This window comes from Malania oleifera, chromosome 9, assembly GCF_029873635.1.
Source record: "Malania oleifera isolate guangnan ecotype guangnan chromosome 9, ASM2987363v1, whole genome shotgun sequence".
Taxonomy (NCBI): Eukaryota; Viridiplantae; Streptophyta; class Magnoliopsida; order Santalales; family Ximeniaceae; genus Malania; species Malania oleifera.
Window position 1 is genome coordinate 71,250,777 of NC_080425.1, and position 27,678 is coordinate 71,278,454.

At 36.7% G+C, this 27,678-nt stretch overlaps 2 protein-coding genes across 2 annotated transcripts; both read right to left on the bottom strand.

Annotated features, from left to right (window-relative positions):
* Positions 1 to 1,743: 1,743 nt before the first annotated feature.
* On the bottom strand, positions 1,744 to 7,778 carry LOC131163500 (uncharacterized). The gene is made up of 3 exons (XM_058120094.1): positions 6,919 to 7,778; positions 6,144 to 6,510; positions 1,744 to 2,256 (listed from the first exon to the last, which is right to left on the bottom strand). The coding sequence occupies exons 1-3, from the start codon at positions 7,776 to 7,778 to the stop codon at positions 1,744 to 1,746; spliced, it is 1,740 nt and encodes a 579-aa protein (XP_057976077.1).
* Positions 7,779 to 12,946: 5,168 nt separating this feature from the next.
* On the bottom strand, positions 12,947 to 14,446 carry LOC131163501 (uncharacterized). Its single transcript, XM_058120095.1, has one exon. It carries the CDS (start codon positions 14,444 to 14,446, stop codon positions 12,947 to 12,949), a length of 1,500 nt encoding a protein of 499 aa, XP_057976078.1.
* Positions 14,447 to 27,678: the final 13,232 nt, after the last annotated feature.

Sequence of the window (27,678 nt, forward strand, 5' to 3'; positions counted from 1 at the left end):
TAAACTACATATAATTATCAATAAAACACCATATACTAATTATATAAAGATACTAAAGTTAATAAAACGATACCATATATATATTAGAATACTAAGAAGAAATACACTAATAAATAATACAAAACATAATAATAATAATAATAATAATAATAATAATAATAATAATAATAATAATAATAATAATAATATAGAATAAACTACTAAACTTGATATAATACTAAAATATGCCAATATTCTTAATATGAACGTGTGATCTAAGAGTACTAAATATAACAATATACTTAATATAACATTATACTCATATATATACCATACAACAATATAACAATACACACTATAGGAATATTTGCTACAACAATAATAACACGACAATAATATAATAATATAACAATATATATAAATATATATACAATATGGAAATAATAAAGAAACAAATCAACCCTACAATTAAAATGTAAACTATACAATATGATAATAATATATCTTAACAAATACATGCATAAATCCTAACTATAAATAATCAAAACTTTGACATAATACTAACAACACCCTAGTATTAACAATAAAGGAAACGTGACAATAATTCAAACCCTAGAAATTAAATATAAACAACATAAAAACAAATAAGACGAATTTTTGGCAACAATTCAAATTATAATCTATTATGCCAATATACATGGGTACGATATGGAAACATGTGCTAATTAGGAAACATACCAAAACTTAACGTGGAAATATGAAAATACATGTGTAATCAAATACACAAGAGAATGCGTAATGAATATACAAGTAACTATATGAGGCAATCACACTAATGATAGTAGAAATATGCTAGCTATACAATAAAATGTACATTCAATAATAATATAAATATGCAAATAAACATATATGGCAATAACAATAATAAGTGTGCATGCAAATTAAGTATACAATTAAAATATGCAATCAACAATAACATGAATACAAATATATAAGGCACTAATAAGAACCACATAAATATGCAAAAAATATATAATACAATAAATATGCCAACAATGTCAATACACAATAATAATAAAAGCTTTATTACAATAGTTATATAAACACTTTAATAATAATACAAAACTAACACATAATAAAAGAATAATAATAATAATAACGATAATAACAATCCAACAATAATAATATTATTTAATATGTACAATAAATTTACACGTAAATAAAACCCTTAAATACACCACCTGCAAAAACACCCAGATGATAAACCTACAAAAATTAATACCATAAGACAATAACAAACATATATCGATGATAAAATAGGTACCTAATAAATAAAGGAAACACATACAATATAATATTACATATCAATATAACATAATGCAAATAGTAAACCAAGCCACTGCATGTATACAAAATAATAGCCTTGAATCATGATAACAAACAATAATAAATCTAAATATATATATACAATAACTTAAACATGAATATAAAATACATTAAAACTCCTCTCTAATTATCTAGCAAGTATATTAACAATATAAATAAGTGAATAGATAAAAAACTTAACAAAGTAATGATAGACAACAATACATACAGAAAAATAAAATAACATAAAACCTAAACCTTATATATTGAAAACAAAACAAATCAGTCTATACATATAAATATATATATCTTTGTGTGTGCGTGTGTATGGGGTTAGCATGCAGAGGCGCTCTCCAGGAGGCCTCTGGCAAGTCGTGTGTGCATGTGAGCCCAGGGAACTCACCAGAGGGGGGTACGGTGGGAGATGCTGACGGCGATTGGGTTCGTCCGGCACGATGATGATGGCCGTGGCTGACTCCCGCTGCTGTTTGGGTTGTTGGCGAGATTAAGAGGAGCAGCCGGCGAGAGGTGTGAGGTTGCCGTGAGCAATGGGAGAGAGGGTCTGCAGTTGCAGGAACCCAAAGTGACCGGGGTTGAGATGGTGAGTTGCCGGAGTTGTGCTGGCCCCGGATAGCTACTGCTGGGGGCTGGCAGGGAGCCAGGTTGCTGGAGGCGCTGGGCTTGAAGCAGACGGCCAGGGGCGGAGGCTGTGATGACAACGGTAGTGAGTGGCGTGGGAACAACGGCAAAGTAGATATTCGGGGGCAGAGTCTGCAATGGCAGCGGCTGTGATGATGGAGGGCCGGAGTTCGGCTGCGTGGCCTGCTGGTGTGGAGGAGGTCGAGAGCTGTGGTTGCCAGCTGCTAGTGCTCCGGCAGGGAAGTTGGTGAACAAGAGAGAGGGCAGGTTGGGCTGGAGCTCTGGAGGTCGGGAAGCAGAAGAAGAAGAAACAGGGATTTTTCTTTTTTATTTCTCCGGCTGTGGCTGTGCAGCGCTGGATCCCCCCAAGAGAAGAAAGGAAAAGGGCCCTTATATAAAAATTTAGAAACCCTAAACCCATCCCTTTTCCTTTTTGGTTTTATGGTATTTTTTCTTTTTGGAAACAATATATATGAGAATAATTATTAGTATGGTAATAATAATAATAATAATGATAATATATATATATTAAAATAATAATAATGATAATAGTAACAACAAAGATAAATAAATAAATAATAATAATAATAATAAACAATAGAAATAAAAATAAAAGTAATAATAATGATACTAATAATAATAATAATAATAATCATAATGGTAATAATAGAAATAAAAAATATTAATGACAATAATAATAATAATAATAATAATAATAATAATAATAATAATAATAATGATAATAATAAAATAATAATAATAATAATAGAAATAACAAAAATAAATAAATAGTGATAATAAAGGTGAAAATACCAATATTAAAAATAATGTCAAATAATAAATAATAATAATAATAATAATAAATATAAATAAAAATAAAAGTAATAATAATAATACTAATGAAAAATAATAATAATAATAATGATAGTAATAAAATAATAGTAATAATAGTAAATAAAAATACTAATAATGATGATTATAAAAATTAAAAATAATAATGAAAATAATAAAATAATAATAATAAAATAGAAGTAAAAATAAGTAATAATAGTAATACTAATGAAAAATAATAATAACAATAATAAGAATAAATAAAATAATAATAATAATAATAATAATAATAATAATAATAATAATAATAATAATAACAATAATAATAGTAATACATATATTGGGCCTGGGTAAAAATAGGGTGTCTACAACTGCCCCTCTTTGTAGGCTTCGTCGCTTCAAAGCAAAAAGTAGGAATTCTCCTACGTTATTTGTAGCAACAAGCCTGCAAAGATAAAAGACACTGATTTTGGACCGGGCCCGATTTGCGTGTATAATTGAGAGCACATGAGAATGACTTGCGTCGAGTGTAGGAACCCGAGCTATGGTTCACAAAAGGGTGACTTGCACCGGGTGTAGGAACTCGAGCTATAGTGCACGGAAGGTGACTTGCATCGGGTGTAGGAACCCGAGCTATAGTTCACGGAGGGGTGACTTGCACCGGGTGTAGGAACCCGAGCTATAGTTCACAGAAGGGTGACTTGCACCGGGTGTAGGAACCTGAGCTATAGTTCACGGAAGGGTGACTTGCCCCGGGTGTAGGAACCCGAGCTATAGTTCACAGAAGGGTGACTTGCACCGGGTGTAGGAACCCGAGCTATAGTTCACAGAAGGATGACTTGCACCGGGTGTAGGAACCCGAGCTATAGTTCACGGAAGGGTGACTTGCACCGGGTGTAGGAACCCGAGCTATAGTTCACGGAAGGGTGACTTGCACCGGGTGTAGGAACCCGAGCTATAGTTCACGGAAGGGTGACTTGCACCGGGTGTAGGAACCCGAGCTATAGTTCACGGAAGGGTGACTTGCACCGGGTATAGGAACCCGAGCTATAGTTCACGGAAGGGTGACTTGCACCGGGTGTAGGAACCCGAGCTATAATTCACGGAAGGGTGACTTGCACCGTGTGTAGGAACCCGAGCTATAGTTCACGGAGAGGTGACTCAAATACTAGTGAGACAAAGGTTGTTTGGATAGTGATCGAAAGAGATGCATTACAAGAGGGGTATGACTAGAATGCAGTAGTGCATGTATGTTGTCTACTGTGATGCCAGAACATGGGGATATGTTGCTATATGTTGTAATGCATGAAATGCATGGTAATGAATAAAGGAAATGCCTGAATCTTTTCCCTTGGTGCGTCTATGATCAATAACCTCATCTTTCATCTTGGCCATGCTTTTGATACTTGCCATATCTGTAATTGATCTTGGCTCAATTTTCTTAATTCACTCAATCATGGGGACGATTGACTTGGTTAAAAGGAAACTCACTAAAAAAAATCTGCCTCAGTTGAATGGATCTATAACCAATATTGACCCTGTGCTTAATGCAATTGGATAGGGAGACAAGTTTTGACACGACAATTGCCTCATTGCAAATGCGTTAGTAAAAGCTCTCAGTTTCATATGAAGGCCACAACTTCCTCAGATTCTGCCTTATTCATCGGTTGTATACCACATTTCCAAAGCTCTAAGTCATATTTGCTGATCATGCCTGAAACAGGAAGCATACTAGCGAACTCTTTTGATTACCCTATTCTTGAGACTATGAAAAAGGTTTTTTTTTTTTTTTTTTTTTAGAAATATCCAACCATGTAATTGTAACATCCCTTTGCTATATCAAAAGATCATATATGCAGGATGACTAGTTTACCAGACTTAAATGTCAGTTCAAAGGAAAAACTTTATACTAGTATTCAAAAAGTCGAAGCACATGAATGTTAAGTTGTCAAGCTTAATTCCCCTTTGACTGATTTTTTCTTTTTCGTTGATGACCCCAAACATTTCTCCCTCTTTTCGCCTTATTCTGTTGCGAACCCCTATAATTCTCAAGTTAAACTATTGCCTCAGGTTCAGTTCATGTTTTGATCTCAAGATGGTCTTTAAGACTCGGGACGAAACGTAGGCTTGGGGATATAGGTTTTCTGAAGAAGAGGGAAACTATGGCTCAAAAATCCCAACCCATAATGACATTCTCTGCCCCAGTTTAAGTTGAGGCACTTTGTTTTGGCTTTGACCGAACTTGTCTTTTGAACAAGCTGCCTACGTACCTTTTCAGGATCAAGTCATTACGTAGTTCAGACTCAATCATTGAGTCTGACAAATCATTAGAGACAACAATGTATACCAATCTGGTCAGGTCTTTTATTTGGACTGTAATATAGGCTAGGGGTACGGGTTAAAGAAAGAAAGAGTTAAATAAGGCTCAAAATCAGCACTTTCATTAAGGGTAACTTGGTCAAAGATCACATGCGTAGTATGTCCCTTATTTTCTTTCTTTTTTCTTCTTTTTCCATTTGCTTTTGTTGCTCTCTTTTGTTTTTCTCTTTCATGAAGGGATTCGGTCATTTTTGTTTGGACTTCATTTGGGACTAATCCTTTGAAATTGCCCCAGTGTGGGGTGTGATCTTTTGACGGGTTAATCAAAAATTGAATTTTCCAGGCTCAAGAAGGGCTTGCAAGGGATCTCTTTTTGTTTCTTTTGGGTAGCAGAAAGATGGCCTGCCATCATTTCGAGTAGCCAATTGTTGTCTCATATGACTTGCCAGACCCTAAAGGGCCCATACCCAGGTCAAATTTTGTAAACTGACTTTTGAAAAAATACTGGTTTATCATTTAGGCTCAATTTGGTTATCAAATGGTAAATTGTTATTTGGCTTTTTTATAGGAAAGTAGATCGACCAACGATGGCCATCTATCATTTGATCAAAACATGAATAATGAACAGTCATTAGATTTATGAAGCAAATCGTTATTTCATTGAATCTCCTTGAGAGTTTACAGGGTTTCTAAGAAAAATATTTCTTTACCGCATCTGAGTTTGTGGGGTGCACCAGATCGGCTCCATCCATGTCTGATAACAATAAGGCACCTCCTGAAAATGCTTTCTTTACCACATACGGCCCTTCATAATTTGGGGTCCACTTACCTCTGGGGTCATTATGAATTGGTAAAATCTTTTTCAAAACTAGATCTCCTTCTTGAAACCGTCGAATACGCACTTTCTTGTTAAAAGCTCTCATCATTCTCCTTTGGTATAACTGCCCATGAACTATAGCTGTCAATCTTTTTTCTTCAATTAGATTCAACTGGTCATATCTAGATTGCACCCATTCTGCTTCGGTTAACTCTGCTTCTTTTAAGACTCGTAACGATGGAATCTCAACTTCTATCGGAATTACAGCCTCCATTCCATATACCAAAGAGAAAGGGGTAGCCCTTGTAGATGTTCGAACAGTGGTCCGATAGGCCCATAAAGCGAAAGGTAACTTCTCATGCCAATCTCTATAGGTCCCTGTCATTTTTTCCAAGATGCTCTTGATGTTCTTATTGGCTGCTTCCACTGCTCCATTCATTTGGGGTCGATAGGGGGCTGAATTATGATGCTTGACCTTGAACTGACTGCATAATTTTGTCATGACCTCGTTGTTCAAGTTTTTAGCATTGTCTGATATTATACTTTCTGGGATCCCATACCTGCAAATTAATTCCCTCTTGATAAAACGATTGATTATATTTTGAGTGACATTAGAGTATGATGCTGCTTCTACCCATTTTGTGAAGTAGTCAATGGCCACGAAAATGAATCGATGCCCATTACTGGCCTTCGGGGTTATCGATCCGATCACATCCATGCCCCATGCTGAGAAAGGCCAAGGTGTAGATAAAACCTGGAGTTGAGTGGGTGGGACTTGTATGCGATCTCCATAGATTTGACACTTATGGCACTTTCGAACATACTCCATACAATCCCGTTCCATGGTTATCCAATAGTATCCACTCCTTAGGATTTTTCGGGCCAACGAGTGTCCTCCCGCATAAGTCCCACAAACACCGTCGTGTACTTCCTGTATGATTTGTCTTGCCTCTTGCAACTCCACGCACCGTAGGAGGGTCATATCATGATTCCTTTTATACAATATCTCCCCATCTAAGAAGAATCCCATAGCTAGCCTCCGAATTGTCTTTCGGTCATTAGAGGCTCCTATGGGATACTCCTTCCATTGAATGTATGTTTTGATATCATGAAACCATGGCTTTCCATCAGCTTCTTCTGTCATTATACAGTATGCTGGCTCCCTATGCATCCTTATTCGAATGGGTTCAATCTCTATTCCGGACTCAACCTTAAATAAAGCCGCCAATGTTGCTAGCGCATCAGGGATTAAGTTGCTCTCTCTCGGTAAATGCGAAAAACTGATGGCATCGAATTCCTGCATCATTTCCTGAATGAACTCCTGGTATGGTATTAATTTGGAATCCCGGGTTTCCCACTTTCCAGTCAACTGATAAATTACCAAAGCGGAATCTCCTTTTACAATCAATTTTTTAATGCCTCGGTCAATAGCCGCCTGTAAGCCCAATACGCACGCTTCATACTCTGCTATATTATTGGTACACGGAAAGGTGAGTTTGGCTGTGACTGGGTAATATTTACCCTCTGGTGATATGAGTACAGCCCCTATTCCATGCCCCCATACGTTGGTCGCCCCATCAAATAGCATCATCCACCCAACATTACCTTCCTTTTCTTGATCAATTGAATCAATATCTTGATCCGGGAAGTCAAACTCCATGGATTGGTAATCATTAACGGCCCTATCAGCCAAATATTCTGCTATAATGCTCCCTTTGATGGCTTTTCTCGTCACATATGTAATATCATATTCAATCAACAGCATTTGCCAACGAGCCATCCGTCCTGTTACTGCAGGTTTCTCGAAAACATACTTAATCGGATCCATTTTAGAAATCAGCCATGTTGTGTAATACAGCGTGTATTGCCTTAATCTACTAACCACCCACACTAAAGCGCAACACGTCTTCTCCAGGTTAGAGTACCTAGATTCGTATTCCATGAACTTTTTGCTTAAATAATAGATGGCGCGCTCCTTTCTTCCAGACTCATCGTGTTGTCCTAACACACACCCCATGGAATTCTCTGATACTACTAAGTACAATATAAGAGGCCTTCCAAGTACAGGGGGAACCAAAACTGGAGGGTTCAATAGATATTCTTTTATTTTATCAAAAGCTTTTTGACATTCTTCACTCCATTTTTCGGGGTTATCCTTCTTCAGCAGCTTAAATATGGGCTCACAAGTAGCAGTCAACTGAGATATAAATCGAGCTATGTAGTTCAATTGGCCTAGGAAACTCCTGACTTCTTTTTCAGTTTTGGGACTAGGCATTTCTCGAATAGCTTTTATTTTATCTGGGTCTACTTCAATCCCTTTCTCACTTACGATAAATCCCAACAATTTTCCTGAAGAAGCTCCGAATGTACATTTTTCTGGATTTAATTTCAGTTGACATTTTCGTAGCCTTTTAAATAGCTTCCTTAAGTTCATCACATGGCTATACTCATCTCGAGACTTAACAATCATGTCGTCCACATATACTTCTATCTCCTTATGCATCAAGTCATGGAATAGCGTTACCATGGCTCTCTGATAGGTTGCCCCTGCATTCTTTAAACCAAAGGGCATAACCTTGTAGCAAAAGGTCCCCCATAAGGTGATGAACGTGGTCTTATCTTTATCTTCTGGGGCCATCTTAATTTCATTATATCCAGAAAACCCATCCATGAATGAAAACAGGGCATGTCCCGCGGTATTGTCTACCAGCACATCTATGTGTGGAAGTGGGAAATTATCTTTAGGGCTAGCTTTATTCAAGTCTCGATAGTCAACACAGACTCTCACTTTTCCATTTTTCTTCATTATTGGAACTACATTGGCCATCCACTCTGGATATTTGGCTACTTCTAAAAAACCAGCCTCAAACTGCTTTTGTACCTCTTCTTTTATTTTGATCAACATATCTGGGCGCATTCTCCTCAGTTTCTGTTTTACCGGTTTGCTATCTGGGTAAATGGGTATTTTATGTGTTACTAAGTCCGTATCCAAACCCGGCATGTCCTGATAGGACCATGCAAAAACATCTTGGTATTCCTTCAAAAGGTTTATCATTTCGCATCTTTCTTTTCCTCCCAACAGTTGCCCCGATTTTTACTTCTTTTGGTCCTCATTAGTCCCCCAAATTTATTGTGACCGTGGGGTCGCTACTGGTTTAAAGTTGGTTTTTCATCTGATTTCAACATTCTTTGCAGTTCAGGTGATAAGTCAGTCTCCTCTTCTATTTCAGGCTTCTAGGAATTAAGTTTTCAAAGTTAACATCAATTTCTGGCTCCTGAATACTGGTATGATTATTTTCCCTATCCCTGCCATTAAAACAAAGGTAAACAATTCTTTTGACAAATGACCCAATTGATGCAATAAATGCGAAAGAAATGCATACTGGTTTTATTGATGAAAAAGACAAACGTGTCGAGGCAATAATGTCACGGATTACAAAAAGAAAGCGAAATGAGCAAAGCCATTACATGAAGTGAATTGGGTAATCAAAGATGTCCAGTTTCTGAATTTCTGCTCCTGTCAATGGGTAGATCCATCTACTCGAGTCATTCATGTGGTCCCCTGATTCTAAGGCCAATATGCTCATCTGTTTCATTTCTTCCTCAAGAGTGACTGATTGCCCTTTCGAAAGGGTCTGATTCATTGGCGGACTTCTACCCCCCACTTGGTACTTACTCTTCTTGTGCGCCTCTCGATTCGGATTATTCTTTTCTCTTCTGCCTTCTCTTATGGTCAGCTAAAGTAGGAGTATATCCGATGCCGTATCTCTCATTCATGCCTTCCTGGTAACAATGGCATTGCGATGCCCTGGAGATACTTCCCAACCTTTTCCTGGGCAAAACCTTGATTTTAATCATTTCCGCGGCCACAATGCGCGTGGAAGAAGAGATCCGAGGTTGAGGGATAAAAGATCCCTCCATTATAGTAATGACGTTGATGATCTCAAATGCTCGGAATGAATCTTCATGGGCTTCTTCAGCTCTGCTTCCACATAGGGAGTGGGAAGAAGGTTTAGTAACCATTATATCGGTTTCTCCATAAACACATACCAGTTTATCCCCTACTACAAACTTCACTCGCTGATGCAAAGAGGGAGGGAACTGCCCCCAGTATTATGTATCCAAGGCCTTCCCAAGAGACAACTGTATGAAGGTGTAATATCCATGACTTGAAAAGTGATTATTGAAGGTTACGGGTCCAATCTGAATAGGGATATGTCAAGCGACCCTACTGACTCTCTTCGTGTCCCATCGAAGGCACGCACCACCAAATTGTTTGGTGTCACATAAGAAGGGTCAATGGGTAACCTTTGCAATGTAGTCATTGGCATAACATTGAGGGATGATCCATTATCTATCAGGACTCGAGACATCATATGATCCTTACATTTGGTGGATATATGCAGCGCCTTGTTGTGCCCCTGGCCTTCTGGCGGAATTTCTTCATCAGTAAAAGTGATGTAATTGGAGGCTGCCAGACTTCCGATCACATGATTGAATTTATCAACACTGATATCTTGGGGAATGTAGGCTTGATTTAGGACTTTAAGTAATGCCTCCCGATGGGTCTCTGAATTTAGTAGAAGTGACAAAACAGATATGTGAGCCGGCATTTTCTTTAGTTGGTCCACAATGTTGTACTCGCTATGCTTTATTATCTTCAGGAATTCTTCGGCCTCTCCATTGGATATTGGACTTTTCACTGCCCTGTCTGGTTCCCCTGTATTCTGTCGATTTGTTTTGGAAGAGTCTGGCATATACACCCTACCACTTCGAGTTATCCCTTTTACCCCTACTATATTGCTAGAGCTTCCTTCGACATACGCCTCGCATTCATATTTCCAGGATACTGCTTGGTTACTCTTGTATGGGAATGGCCTGGGAGTAGAGATTACCAAGCGAGCTGGCGCTTCCTGTGTAGGAAGAGCCTTGTTCATGGTAGGTATGAATGGTTGATTGGTGCACTGATGATATACTGGCCTATTTTCCTCAACGACTGCAATCTCTTTGCTTTTTCGGGTACCACCGATCTCTATAGATTTGTTGTCCACCATCTTTTGCAAAAACATTCTAAAAGTTACACAATGTTTCACAGATCTTCCTTCTTTACTCTGACATAAACAACGTGCATTAGTGGGGCAAACGACCTCCTGCCCTATCCGACCTGCCGCAATAAGTTCATTGAGAACCCAATCTAAAGACATTCGTTCAAAATCCACCTCATTCGTTCCTTCTTCTATCATTCCGACATTGCTACCCCCATGATTGGGCAGAGGGTTCCCTTGAATTCCTGGTTGTTTATCATCAAATGCTAGCCATCCGGCTTCTCTTAGTGTTTTGAACCTTATTTTTGAATGCCCACACCGTTCAATAGTGTGCCCGGGAGGTGTTAGCGTGATATGCAACACCTTGGCTTCGGAGGTCATACCCATGCGGGAAGGGAGGGGAAAGGTGCAGTAACGTTAAGACATTCCAGGAAGACTGAAATCAGTTCCTTTCCATCAATTGTGGAAAATTTGAGTATGGCATTGGAATAGGTCTATCCTTCTCGTATTCTGGATGCCTCTATAATGAGTTCACACATTCGGTTGGGTGGGAATGGGTCCCGGAAGAACAACTGGGGGTCTACATCCTGTATGAACGTCTGATTGACGGAGGGTTAGGAAAGCAAAAATTCCTCCTAGCCCCTGTGAGCCATGCTTTCTTTGATTATGTTGTGTCTTTGAACCGCCTGAACCTCTATTCTTTCTTGCTTGTCCATTCTGCCTAGACCAATCTTGTACTAATAATTTTAGTTCTCCGACTTTTGATGGCCGTCTCAATCCTTTGCGGTCGATAGAAAGAAACAATGTCCATGAAAAGTCATTGGGGTTTGCCCTAAGAGATGCCGAAGAAGGGATATTTAAGGTATTCCCACATAGGGATATTGGGGGGGAAAAAATAGACTCCCTGTCTTCCACAGGAGGATGACTGGACAGACAGTCCCTCCACCCTATGGCATATTATCTAATGTTTCGGTGGGCTTCATTGCATACTTGCAAGTCATACGATCGGGTGCCTATTTCTCATAACATGGCGGGGCTGGATAAAAGAATATTAGCGATCTTTAATGTGGGGATCCGAGCGCCGATCTTGTTGAATATAGACCACGATGGCTGCCCCTGTCAAGCTTGTCTTTGAAAGCAATGCATCATAGTCTTAATTATGGAAGTGCAGCCATTTTTGGCATAAGCGAAGGTGAGGTGAGTTCAAAGGACAATTAGGTCCATAATTTTTCGAAATCGGGGTACTTGAATTCCGGTGGAGAGTGACCTTGGAACGAGGCAGGCACAAATCATTGGGATTACAGAGTCCGAATTGTATTGGATCCATCAATAGCTTCAGGAGGCCTCGGAGTACGTCGTATCGACGTTCAGTTTCGATGTTCATCCCACGATCAGAAAGCTACTATGGAGGGTCCCCATGCGGAAACCTGTGCTGGTACCTTAGGAATGAATGAACGGGGGTTCATACTTGGCATTGAACCCTCATGACGAAAAGGTTATTGGAGATGACGTTTGTCCAAGAACGGGGGTAAACCCTGGGGATATGAGGTAAGGGTAACATAGCTATTTCCGATCATTTGAACTGGTTCTGTTCGTCAACAACCAGGGATCTTGCTATTTTTTTAATTTCATCATCTTCTGTCCTTGATATATACCAAGACTCTACTTCCAGTTGTTCACTCATTTCTTTTGCCACTTTCTGTATTCTCTGATGCGTGAAGTCTCAATGTTGCTTGCTAGATGAATTCTGTGGCTAGGCACTGCAAATCAAAATTTCCCATTTTTAGAATCGTGTGGAAGGCAAAGGTATGAATGCATGAAATTACATGGTCTTGTAAATACAGTGTAAATTTCGCACAATATGAAACATATGTATGCAACCTAATGGACTCAATCAAGGTTCCTGAAAGAGATCTCATTATTGGTAGAAAAATAAAAAATCTGCTGTTCATTAACGAATCCTTTCATACAATAACAAATCCAACCAAAATATTAAAAGCAAATGGCTCATGAGCCCCAATCTCTGCATTTGGTTGTGTGTCGTCTTTTTATGCAAAGCCCGAAATTGGCATCCCAGTAGCCCACTTTCGTTATGCACGGGCTCCATCTTTTCCAGTACTTGATTATACTTGCTTCTCTGCTCATCCCCCTGCCTTTCCAACTCTTGTATGTAGAGCGATTTCTTTTTGATTTCGGTATGGGCATCTTCTAACATTTGAGATTTCTGTTCAAGTGCTGCTTGAAGTCTTCGTCTTTCCTTCCTTAGAGCCACGACCTCTTCTTCTGATTGTATGTACCGAATCCTCTGTCGCTTGATTTCCTTGCGATAGACAGAGACTAGAGCCTCCTTTTGCTGATTCCCCACTTCTGCTCTTGCATCTCCCTTTTCTACTGGGCATGGATCCCCTTGTGGCTTCAATTGTATGCACGCGCTTGGTGATTTAACATGCTCAATAATGACTTCTGGGATTCTTTTGAGTCGGGGGTTTACTCGGTTTTCCCGCCATTCTTCATAATTTCCTTGGACTGTGGCAATTCCATCACCTGGACCTATTAGGTGCACATGTTTCCAAGCCACCATGAACTTTCTAATTTGATCTTGAGTGTCTCCTACTTCATATGCGAAGTCCGAGTCGGCTAATCTATGAGTCATAGGCACAAACTGAGACGCTCCCACTTGCCTTCTTGCCATCAAAGGAGCGTATGCTATTCCTCTCCATGGACCTAATAACGGGACCCACGGGAAGTTTCCACATCGATACATCATGTTGGAATGGTTCATCCATGGCGCTTGCCAAACTAATCCCAACTCCCTCAGTTTGTGTAATTTTTCATTCCAGTTAGCCTTGCTCCATTGAACATTCTGCTGAGCCTCTTCGAACTCAGCTAAGGGGATTCGAAGAGCTGAAAAGGTGTTACGGTACCCCCCTTGGTTACTTGGCAGGTGACTGGCAAACCAAACATAGAGTAATGATACGCAACATTTCAGTCGCTCCTGACCCTTGCTCCTGCATTTGTTAAGAGATCGAAAGGTTTCTGCCAAAATACCCGGAACCGGATTAGCCCCATTCTTTACTTGCGCTACGAAAGAAATAGTAAATCTATCAATGGCCCCTAGTTCTTTGGGAAATATAATTAGGCCATATATGGCCAGTGTGAACAAATGTATCTGAACCCCTTCATTTTTCTCTTCTTCCAACAACTCCTTCAAGCATTTCCAAGTGATCCTTTTGCTTTCCCCTGCCGTTCGTTGAATCTTGACCCCAGCAAGGTTATACAACTCCCATACTAAGGAAATCCTGGAATCAGGCACATAAGTGAGGTAGGGTGATCGTTGTGTCATCAAATGCAGTAGCGAGGAGTATTCTTCAATTGTAGGAACCATGTCGATTCCATCTATCGTAAAACATGTGTACGGAGGATTCCAAAAGTCCACCAATGCCTTCACCATCTAAAGATTCACCGTTATGTGTAACAAGAAACCGATATGGCCATATAACTGTGAGAATTCCAAACGGCGTTGCGGGGTCCAATTCTTCCAGATAGTTTTTATTTCCTCCTGGGAGTTTGACCGGGTGTACAAGCACACTCTGGCAGGTAATTCCACTTTTGATTCCTCGTTCAAGCTATCTCCCCACTGCTTTTGCTGTCATTCAGAATACAACTGTACTACGGACTCGATCTCCTGATAAACAACAGTGTCCTCCATATCTGAATCTGACCTCTTCCAGAAACCTTGGGAGAGTAAATGGGATGCCTATATGGATGCAATATGTTAGCAACATTATCACATAATTCAAAGAAGATGTGACTACCAACTTATCATAAATGATTATGCTTGCATGTTTATGAAATTGAGCATGGGATGCATGATTATGAAATGTGTGAATGCATAAGTATTTAATGCATGACCATGGGATGCAATGTGTATTTATGTATGGGAGTACTTAGTGCGAAAAAATAGGATATGAATATGTATGCAACCTACTGTGCGTGAAATTATGCACAAAAGTATGGATGCAATGTATCCTAACTAACTATTTTGTCAGCATTCTAGGAAAAATCCCACTAATGAGAGATTTCAATTCAATTCTTCCCTCGATCATTCTTTTCCGTGATGATGGTCTATGCACCTCGGATTCTATGAGGGGTCAAATTATGATTTGAGGTTGGGGTTGACCTAGGTTGGTCAATCCACTGGATTTGTTCAATACGGGCTTGTGGACTGTAATGTGCACTTGGGCCTCAATTATATTAAAATATGGGCTTCAATATATTTCATGATGGGATCAGGCCTTAGTTTTAAAAGGATTTGGGCTTGGATTGTTTAGAAAATATTGGCCCGGATTTTTAGGGTAATAGGGCCAAAGACCATTTTCGAAAATCTGGGTTTGACCCTTTTTGAAAATCAGGCCTGGGCTGAATCTTTGCTTAGGAAAAGGTTGGGCCTCTACTTGTTATTTCTCAAAAAATTGGGCTCGAGTTATTTGAAAAGGGTCGGGCCGACCCATATTTTAAAATAGTTAGGCCAAGTGCTTCATTTTGAAAGGATGGGCCTTTGTCTCATTACTGGGCTTTTTCTGAATACTGGCTAAGTAGTATGTATGTCTAAATGTATGTCAAATGTATGATGTAATACAAAGTATTCCGTAACATATGTACAACACACTATTTATGGAGAAGGATGTGGCTCCTATCCCAACCTAGGGTAGGCACGTATATATAGGGTTCTTCATGGCTCTATCCTAGTTAGGGAAGACTATAGACAAGTATGTGTGGGTAGACTTTAATCCCTATTGACAAAAGGTCCCCAATTTGAAATTTCATCCTCCCCTATAGGGGTCCGGACAAAACTCGCATTGAGCGGGGTGGTTCGCGGGTCCCATCAAGCTTAAGCTACGAAGGGACAAACGCTATTACACCCCTATCTAGTCCTAGTAAGGAAAGCTCGGGTATAGAGCGTGAAAGTGTGTGCATTTAAATTTAACCTAATCCCGCTATCCCCACATTTATTCATATGCTATTAAAAATAAGGAAACAAGACATCTATAATTAATGTATTTATTCACAAGATATGGAAACACAATATATGCAATTAATATGTTTATTCAAAAAATTTTGGAAACAAAAAATAAGGAAACAAAATATTTACGATTAATATACAAAATATCTACTTATTCAAAATATCTTACAATTAATATGCTTTATTCAGAATATTTAGAAACAAAATATCTACAATTAATACTCACACAATTAGGAAACAAAATATTTTTAATTAAGTAAGGTTATTTATAAATTATGGAAGCAAAATATTTACAATTAATCAAGGTTATTTATGAATTACTATATTTACAAAATAAGGAGTAATTAAAAGATTTATTAAATTTAAACTTGGGATAACTTTCAATTAATTAATGGCTCGACTCTCTAAGTGGATTCCCCAGCGGAGTCGCCAAGCTGTCGCGGCGTCCCGGGAGCGCGTGTGCCCCGGGCGGCGAAATTAAAATCATTTTAATATTTTCATGAAAAAACATGGAATATCGGAGTCGCCACTAACCTTTAGTGCGGTTAGAACACATGATTACTACCCCATTAGGGGTAGAATCGGTCTACATTACCAGAATTGGGTTCGGGAGTTCGGTTACGCGAGGGGAAGGTACTAGCACCCCCTACGCGCCCGTTCTTACGAACGGTACCTAATTAATTTAAAATTATCCCTAAGTTAATCTAATAATTCTTTAAATTACTCCTTTTTATGAATTTATAATTACACGTGAAAAATAAAGAAATAAATAAATATAATATAATATATACATATATTCCCTCAGAGCTTAAGGTATGTAAAGCTCGAAGGCTCATACCCCGCAATAAAATCATAGGGATAATAATTAAGAAAATACACTCCCAACATTTTGAAATGATATATAAAATTTTTATAGGGAAATACTAGTATGGGGGGTTTTTTTTTTTAATATATATTAATGAAATAATACACTAAGAAATTAAACTACATATAATTATCAATAAAACACCATATACTAATTATATAAAGATACTAAAGTTAATAAAACGATACCATATATATATTAGAATACTAAGAAGAAATACACTAATAAATAATACAAAACATAATAATAATAATAATAATAATAATAATAATAATAATAATAATAATATAGAATAAACTACTAAACTTGATATAATACTAAAATATGCCAATATTCTTAATATGAACGTGTGATCTAAGAGTACTAAATATAACAATATACTTAATATAACATTATACTCATATATATACCATACAACAATATAACAATACACACTATAGGAATATTTGCTACAACAATAATAACACGACAATAATATAATAATATAACAATATATATAAATATATATACAATATGGAAATAATAAAGAAACAAATCAACCCTACAATTAAAATGTAAACTATACAATATGATAATAATATATCTTAACAAATACATGCATAAATCCTAACTATAAATAATCAAAACTTTGACATAATACTAACAACACCCTAGTATTAACAATAAAGGAAACGTGACAATAATTCAAACCCTAGAAATTAAATATAAACAACATAAAAACAAATAAGACGAATTTTTGGCAACAATTCAAATTATAATCTATTATGCCAATATACATGGGTACGATATGGAAACATGTGCTAATTAGGAAACATACCAAAACTTAACGTGGAAATATGAAAATACATGTGTAATCAAATACACAAGAGAATGCGTAATGAATATACAAGTAACTATATGAGGCAATCACACTAATGATAGTAGAAATATGCTAGCTATACAATAAAATGTACATTCAATAATAATATAAATATGCAAATAAACATATATGGCAATAACAATAATAAGTGTGCATGCAAATTAAGTATACAATTAAAATATGCAATCAACAATAACATGAATACAAATATATAAGGCACTAATAAGAACCACATAAATATGCAAAAAAAATATATAATACAATAAATATGCCAACAATGTCAATACACAATAATAATAAAAGCTTTATTACAATAGTTATATAAACACTTTAATAATAATACAAAACTAACACATAATAAAAGAATAATAATAATAATAACGATAATAACAATCCAACAATAATAATATTATTTAATATGTACAATAAATTTACACGTAAATAAAACCCTTAAATACACCACCTGCAAAAACACCCAGATGATAAACCTACAAAAATTAATACCATAAGACAATAACAAACATATATCGATGATAAAATAGGTACCTAATAAATAAAGGAAACACATACAATATAATATTACATATCAATATAACATAATGCAAATAGTAAACCAAGCCACTGCATGTATACAAAATAATAGCCTTGAATCATGATAACAAACAATAATAAATCTAAATATATATATACAATAACTTAAACATGAATATAAAATACATTAAAACTCCTCTCTAATTATCTAGCAAGTATATTAACAATATAAATAAGTGAATAGATAAAAAACTTAACAAAGTAATGATAGACAACAATACATACAGAAAAATAAAATAACATAAAACCTAAACCTTATATATTGAAAACAAAACAAATCAGTCTATACATATAAATATATATATCTTTGTGTGTGCGTGTGTATGGGGTTAGCATGCAGAGGCGCTCTCCAGGAGGCCTCTGGCAAGTCGTGTGTGCATGTGAGCCCAGGGAACTCACCAGAGGGGGGTACGGTGGGAGATGCTGACGGCGATTGGGTTCGTCCGGCACGATGATGATGGCCGTGGCTGACTCCCGCTGCTGTTTGGGTTGTTGGCGAGATTAAGAGGAGCAGCCGGCGAGAGGTGTGAGGTTGCCGTGAGCAATGGGAGAGAGGGTCTGCAGTTGCAGGAACCCAAAGTGACCGGGGTTGAGATGGTGAGTTGCCGGAGTTGTGCTGGCCCCGGATAGCTACTGCTGGGGGCTGGCAGGGAGCCAGGTTGCTGGAGGCGCTGGGCTTGAAGCAGACGGCCAGGGGCGGAGGCTGTGATGACAACGGTAGTGAGTGGCGTGGGAACAACGGCAAAGTAGATATTCGGGGGGCAGAGTCTGCAATGGCAGCGGCTGTGATGATGGAGGGCCGGAGTTCGGCTGCGTGGCCTGCTGGTGTGGAGGAGGTCGAGAGCTGTGGTTGCCAGCTGCTAGTGCTCCGGCAGGGAAGTTGGTGAACAAGAGAGAGGGCAGGTTGGGCTGGAGCTCTGGAGGTCGGGAAGCAGAAGAAGAAGAAACAGGGATTTTTCTTTTTTATTTCTCCGGCTGTGGCTGTGCAGCGCTGGATCCCCCCAAGAGAAGAAAGGAAAAGGGCCTTATATAAAAATTTAGAAACCCTAAACCCATCCCTTTTCCTTTTTGGTTTTATGGTATTTTTTCTTTTTGGAAACAATATATATGAGAATAATTATTAGTATGGTAATAATAATAATAATAATGATAATATATATATATTAAAATAATAATAATGATAATAGTAACAACAAAGATAAATAAATAAATAATAATAATAATAATAAACAATAGAAATAAAAATAAAAGTAATAATAATGATACTAATAATAATAATAATAATAATCATAATGGTAATAATAGAAATAAAAAATATTAATGACAATAATAATAATAATAATAATAATAATAATAATAATAATAATAATAATAATAATGATAATAATAAAATAATAATAATAATAATAGAAATAACAAAAATAAATAAATAGTGATAATAAAGGTGAAAATACCAATATTAAAAATAATGTCAAATAATAAATAATAATAATAATAATAATAAATATAAATAAAAATAAAAGTAATAATAATAATACTAATGAAAAATAATAATAATAATAATGATAGTAATAAAATAATAGTAATAATAGTAAATAAAAATACTAATAATGATGATTATAAAAATTAAAAATAATAATGAAAATAATAAATAATAATAATAAAATAGAAGTAAAAATAAGTAATAATAGTAATACTAATGAAAAAAAAAAAAAATAATAATAATAATAATAATAGTAATACATATATTGGGCCTGGGTAAAAATGGGGTGTCTACACCATCCTTTCCTCAAGAGCTTTTAAATTTTCTCCCACTCTCCCAAAGACATTTTTATTCCATGCACGTAATGTAACTTTAGTTCTCTTAAGGCGAATAACAAGTTTCAAAAGACCCAAGGCCGAGTCATTCCTGATCCAAGCATCTTTAATGCACGACAAAAACATATCATGCGAGCTCCACATATTCAAGAACCAAAATAGGGTAGGGTCATACCGAGAGAAAGACGTATTTGTATATACCACCATATGGCTATGATTTGAGGATTTCCGACACAAATATTTGAATTGAGCAGAACCATATAGGTTGGCAAAACCATTATTAATGAGAACATGATCAAATCTAGCCCAACTATGAGCCACCCCTTCATGGCCATTGCACTACGACATTCGTGAGCCTGTGTTTGATAAATTAAAGAGACCACAATGATGTAAGTAGTCATTAAACTCCATCATAGGTAACAGTGGTCTAGGATTTCCACCAATTCTTTCAGTATCCATTCGAATAACATTAAAATCACCCATGACCAACCAAGGAAAATTTGATTGGCACTCCTCCTGTTAATGCCATAACTCTCTTCTTTCAACATAAAAACATTTGGCATAGAAAAAACTCACCAAAGTTCTTTGTCCTTAACTTGGCATAGACGGTTTAGTATTAATTACTAATCACTGCCCTTAATTAGCATATGTTAAAGTTGTAGGAATTTTAATAGACCAAGTTAATGAGAGGAATTTTGAATGTCATCACTACTATACTAACGTAGTTGTGGTGTTAAAAGTATATATTCAAGAATGAATTCATCTTATTACTTATAGGGAAATAAGTTTGAGAATTCAATTCCAGCTTCAATACTTGAGGAGTGTTTTTTTTATGAGGATTTCTAGAGTTTGCGAACTGAGTCAATTGAGGGAGCAACATCATTAAGTGAGAATGAAATTATCTATACTGCAGTTGAGAGTATGAATTTTGAATTTAACTTTGAGAAAATTCTGTCAAGATCTCTTTCAAACATAGAGTTAAAGATTCATTCTAATGAAATATATAGAAATCTTTTCAGAATGAATAAAATATTAATTTTAATACCCATGTATTATGTTATTCTGTACTCATCCTACCCATAATATATAGGTTGAAAATCACAAATTACTTAGGCATTTTGATAAATCTCACTTTTTTTTCTCCAACTCTAGATTATTTATTTAATGACAAGGACACTTACATATAGCAATTATAATACAACTTTTGATTTTTTTTTCTTCTTTTAAGGTAGAGAACTAGAAATTTGTTACTAGCACCCGATTGATCATCCACATACCTAGTACAAGTCATCCTCAATGCAAGCCACATCCAATCCCTTTTAATTCCACATTAACCACTGACTACTCACCTCCACTAACTTCTAACCAAAAATTGCTAACTACAAACTTTCCAGAGAGCTGTGTTCCACTTCCATTTCCCCATCCCTGATAGGCAAGCATCCCTAATCGACCCAAGGGCACTGAATGGTTGTGTGGCCTGGTTAAAATAGGTGTCTTTTATCTTTTCAGGCTTGTTGCTACAAATAACGTAGGAGAGTTCCTACTGTTACATTGGAATAACAAAACCTACAAAGAGGGGCAGCTGTCGACACCCCAATTTTAACCAAGCTACCCTGAGGAGACTCGACGTAACTAGAATTGACTTGGCATCCCAAAAACGGTAGGATCCGATCGAGTCTTGGTTGTTTCCAATAATAATAATAAGTTCTAGATGTTCTCAAAGTAGAGTCCTCTTAGTTTTTAAATCGAGTCCTGTTTTATCTTAAATTGGAGTCCTGTTTTAAAATTGAGTCCCGTCCTGATTATTTTCAAAAAATATGTGTCCAGATTATTTTCCAAAAAGTAATAATAATAATAATAATAATAATAATAATAATAATAACTCAAAAAATGAGTCATAATATTTTTAAGTCGAGTCCCGAACAAATTCCAAAAACCTCCAAGAATATTACTTTTCACTTAGAAACTTCTATAAAGATTTCAAAACCCCAGGAGTGTATTTTCATAAACTATTTTCTTGATTTTCCATCCCGATGATTATAATAAGGGGAATGGACTCTTTGGAGTATTGGATTGCCTCGGTTCTGAGGGAATACCTATATAGTATTTGTTTTGTGCATTTTCTTTGATTTTTTTTTTTTTTTGGAAGGGAGTAATTTTGAAAAACTTATTAAATTTATTTTGGGATAATTTTTTTATTAATCTGGTACCATTCGTAAGAACAGGCACATAAGGGGTGCTAATACCTTCCCCTCGAATAACCATACTCTTGAGTCTGACTCTGCTGATGCAGATTGATTCTACCCCTAACGGGGTAGCAATCAAGTGTTCTAACCACACTCCAAAAGGTTAGTGATGACTCCATCACACATTGATTTTCTATGAAAATACATTTTCAAAATTCATATCCATTTTTCCCAATTCGCAACCGCACCCATTTGCCAGGGTGGTCTTTGGCGGGTCCGGGATGTTGCGACATACATGTATGTAAATTAAAATGCATAAACAAATTATGGTGAGGTAAGACTCTCCACCCAAGGGCTTGCTGAATTACGCGAGTGCCCTAATAGGTATTAGTTGTAGCCACACCCAAACTAAATAGGTAAGGTTACATAAGGTAAGAGAGCAAAGGGGCATTACATGTATGGGTGTGTAAACTCCCCAATCCTCGGGAAACTTTCGCTATAAATAATAGTGTATGTGAGTTGAATGCATCGTGATTGTGGATATGTTGTGGTGGGATCTATGATGGTGGATGTACTATGGTAATACGTGTGAAATATGTGTGTACGGATTTCTATGTTATGGATGTTGATGTATGTGCGAGTACTGTCTACAAGTGTTTGTTCAGTTATTGGTGAATAATTAATTTGTTATATTTTGACTACACTAAAACTCATCTGCCACACACTGATAATAAGTTTGTTCAGTTATTGGTGAATAATTAATTTGTTATATTTTGACTACACTAAAACTCATCTGCCACACACTGATAATAATTTATTCCATCCTTACTGAGAAGTATCTCACCCCATCATTATCAAATATCTTTCAGATGCCTTGTGGAGAGAGACAGGAATCAGAGTAGCGCAGCAGAAGCGTAGGTGGGGATTAGAAATAGTAGTAGTTTAGATTAATAATTAAATTTGTTATTTATGGTTTATCTTAGAATTTCTAAGAATGTATTTAAATTTGTTATTGGAGATATTCTTGTAATAAAAGGTTTTTAGTACTCTGGTATATAAATATTGAGGTCTTCCATTGTATAATTATTTGGTATCAGAGATTTATTATTTTTAAATAACACTCTCGACCTCAGTTTCGGGTTTGGGGCGTTACAAGCATGATCTGATCTTGAGTAAGGGAATATGTAACGATCCGAATAAAAATGAGATTTAAATAATAAAAGGAAGGGAAATGGAAACCGGAAACAGAAGGAGGTCGTAGACTTCATCGACGACATTACATTTTGGGGGATAACCATAATTTCAAGAAAATTGCGAGGACTCGTCGACGAATACAGGGCCTCATCGACGAGTGCATAAGAAAATTCATCGATGAACACAGGGCTTCGTCGACAAGAAAATACCGAGAGAGGTTCTGGGGCAACCTAAATTTCGTTAACGAATACAGGGTCTTGTCGACGAATTTAATGAAGGACTCATCAACATCACCTCGTCTACAAAATCCCCTATTTTATAAATAGGGAAATCCGAATTTAAGCTTCTTTAAGAAGCTAACTCTCTCTCTCTCTCTCTCTCTCTCTCTCTCTCTCTCTCTCTCTCTCTCTCCGAATTTTCATAAATATGGAAATCCGAATTTTGTGGTTGTCGTCCACAAAATTATTATTATGATATAAGATGAGATATGCTTATGAAATGTAGTATGTTCTGCTATGTTTTGATATACATATATTTTCCCGGATTTGATAAATAATACTAAATATGTTATATGTGATATATGTAGAACACAGAATACTCATGTTGCCACACACTGGTATTAGTTTATTTCCCTTACTAAGAGATGTCTCACCCCTAAGTCTTATAAAATTTTCAGGAGCCCTAGATAGGAGAGCAGGAAATGCCCTGCTGAGCTAGTGTTGTATATCTGCGCTCTACGAAGGGTAAGTTTTGTAGGGACAGTTAGATTTTGTGGGAAATGTCCCTAGATATGATTTTTGGTATGTATATATAAAGAAATACAGTGGTATAGTGACTCTAGTATATTGTAATGCATGTTATGGTCAGATGTATATGATTTTATGCTTTTTGCTGCTTAGGCTTTTGTTATATATATATTCTGTTAAATCCCTGGTACCCACGGGTCTAGGTGGATGGTGACCTGCTGAGTTAAGATGTATGACGTTGATATTATTATTAAAAAAAAAAAAAATGTGAAAAATGAGCAGGTCATGACAGAATAGGTGTCATTCAATCCCATGAGATATTGAAAGACACTGTCTCATTGGTAACAGTCAATTAGGGATTTCAGAGGTCACAAGTGCAGATGGGAAGGGGATTGTAAATTGACAGTTTATCCCAAAGTGTTTTGAGCGTACCATAATAGATACTTACATAATCATTCTCTTGGAGGAGGCGAGCTAAGGTTTGCTTGAGCTGGTAAATGCGAGGCATGTTTTGGTGAGAAAATCAATCATGAAGATCCATCTAGATGCTGCGAGCATCATCAACAAGCAGCACGCTAGACTTGATGGATGGGTTGATGGAAGTTTGAAGCCACAACACTACCATGTCGTTGTAGCGTTCCTAGAGCTCAAGAAAAGGGTCCTCTGGTTTGGTGGGTCAAGGGATAGTGCTGGTGATAAGTCCCAATTTATTCTTGGCACGAAGGGAACGCCGCATAGCACGCGACCAGGTAGCATAGTTATCGGAGGTAAGCAAATCGGTGACCAAAATCACCGCAGGGTTGTCTCCATTGTCCAATCGAAATGGGTTACTGGGGTCATTGAGATTCAGGTATTTGGTCAAATGGGTTGCAAGGGAGGTGTTCGAATGGATAGAGTGGTTCGCAGAATGGTGTGAAGAAGAATCGGCTGAGCTTTTCGGGGGATCTTCCATGAATGGTGCTCTTAGGCTCTGATACCATGTAAGAAAACAAAGGAGAGGTAAAAGAGCTCAAAGAGCGTGAGACATAGAATTCTGAAAAATACTTTGTTGAATTAACTGCGTTGCTGTGCAGATACAAGCAGCTGACTTATACACAAAATTTAACAAACTAACTAATTTACATACGAGAGAAACAAAAGGCATTTTAATAAGGAAATATGTACAAATAATAATAATAAAAAGAATAATCAAAAAATAAAAAAAATAAAAAGAATATAACTAGTCATCCAGCAACTTATATAATCAGACAATGCTCTCCCTCACTAGACTTTTCTTGGCAATTTGGGAATTGAGTTGGTCTTAGCAGTTAGTATTCATTTGGCCTTAGTATTCATTTGGCCCTTATCGATGCGACACCCTCGTGAGTTTCCCTTTTCTGGACAATAGACCCTTCCCTCACCCTCTGTTTGAATGGTGAAAAAGACACTAGCACCCTTGCATGGCAGCTCACACTTCTCCAATATCGAATCAATTTACATTCAATAAATTTGAACTTTCGTTATCTGGGTAGGACTCTGACGCTCTGCATTTATTCGATTTGAAGTTAACAAAACATAATTGTCCTCCTCGGGGATGGTAGTTTTGTGTTATGACCTATTAATGAGATAGGTCTGATTTATCGCACATTATATTAGATGGGCTTCTACTTCAGGAAAGGCTGGAAATTTTGGAGGAATTTAATTTTGCATAGTGGGTTATCAAGGAATGTTAGAAAAACTAAATAAAATATAAATCAAATGAATAGACAAAAATTTATATTTGATTTTTAAAATAATTTTTAATAATATTAGAATAAATTTTCTTAAAATTTGATATAGAGGGAAACTGGTTGTTCCATCGTACTGACAGCAAATTGAAATGGAGTTTAGCAGTAGCATCGTTAGCTTGAAATACCATGAACTTAGATGGTTTGGTCATGTGCAATAGTGATCTATGATTGCCTCTTATCTTATATTTGGAAGAGATCTTAAATTTTGATTTCTATAATTTAGATAAAATGTAATATAAAATTATATTAAATTTTATCTAAATTCATTCAAATTTAAATTTAAGGTCCAAAATTTATACTTCCAAATACAGCATTGAAGAATTTTATTGAACACACTATAGTAATTGGTGGAAGGCCAAACATGAATGTGTAATCAAAACTATGGATGAAACTCATCCATTACGTTTTGGGGGTGAAAAGCATGATTTGTTCAAGATGATATTGTTATTTCTTAGCCACTCATTCTGTGTGTGTGGTCAGTCCATCTGTTTTAAATGCTGTCAGGACCCATAAAAAGGCAGGGAAGATAGACCCATAACTACCACCACCTCCTCTCACGACCTCTGCGACCTCCTCCACTTCTCAACGCCTTAGCCAGGGCTGCTGCCTCCATCACCACCACTCTGTCTTTATATCACTACCCTAACCTTTTTCTCTATGTCACTTCAATGAGAAATTTATGTATATTTTTTTGAGCATTTTTTTTTTTAACAAATGAATGCATTCTCTATGTTCTCAATTTTTTTTTTTTCCTTAGAAAATGACAACTTATAAATAAATAAAGATGAAACTCAAGTAGGAAAATGGAAAAATTAGGAGAATGAATCGAAAGATAGCTGCTACACCAAAATCGCGTGCAAAGAACCACCCAGACTATCCTAGTGGATAAATCAGGACTATAGAAATACAAATAGCAATTGGAGCAGAGAGCGGGAATGCATTATGAGATCGTAATTGAACAGACTGAGCAAGTTTGAATTGATTCTATTAGTCCAAAAGCACTGTGGAGAGTAACAAAAATGTTCTCTACCACTAAGAGGCCCTTGCATTTTCTAATTCTCTGCCAAGGACTACTCCTTTACATAATCATATCTCTACAACATGCATTCTTTCATCTCTATTTTTTTTCTTCCTTACTATCTTTATATATTTTGGAGCCTATGGGCAAGCGAGATTTCGCAAAAGTGATTCTGTTTCAAAAGGATCCCCATCGAGATCATTATATCTTTGGTGGAGAACCCAAGGAACGCAGCGCAGAAGAGGCATACCTACTCATCGGAAAGTGCAACAACTGTGTGCCTCAATCTACTAGACATCTCATTCTCCCCACTGACCAATTAATCATGTTCGTGTTCTCTGGTTATTAATGTCTCCTAATTTAGAGTATAACAAAAAATTTTGATTTACTTTTAATCCTTCTAGCATTTATCTAGCCATGGAAATCTTCAGCTAAAGAAGTTTAGGCAGTTCTAAAAAATTTATGGATTGCAGTAGAAAGTTTTGTGTTGGACTTTGTGGAGCCTAATTATGTTTAATCCATGGAGCACTTGGCAGGAAAGGCGTCTGGGATAGAAAAGTTCGATGGCACAAACTTTGAATTCTAGAGGATGCAAATCCAGGATTATTTCTATG

Coding starts and splice junctions, on each gene's coding strand:
- LOC131163500 (XM_058120094.1), bottom strand. CDS start 7,778: ATGGATCCGATTAAGTATGTTTTCGAGAAACCTGCAGTAACAGGACGG. Junction 6,511..6,918: donor CATGATATGACCCTCCTACG/GTGCGTGGAGTT, acceptor ATTAATTTGCAG/GTATGGGATCCCAGAAAGTA. Junction 2,257..6,143: donor AGTTAACCGAAGCAGAATGG/GTGCAATCTAGA, acceptor CCAGAGCTCCAG/CCCAACCTGCCCTCTCTCTT.
- LOC131163501 (XM_058120095.1), bottom strand. CDS start 14,446: ATGGTGAAGGCATTGGTGGACTTTTGGAATCCTCCGTACACATGTTTT.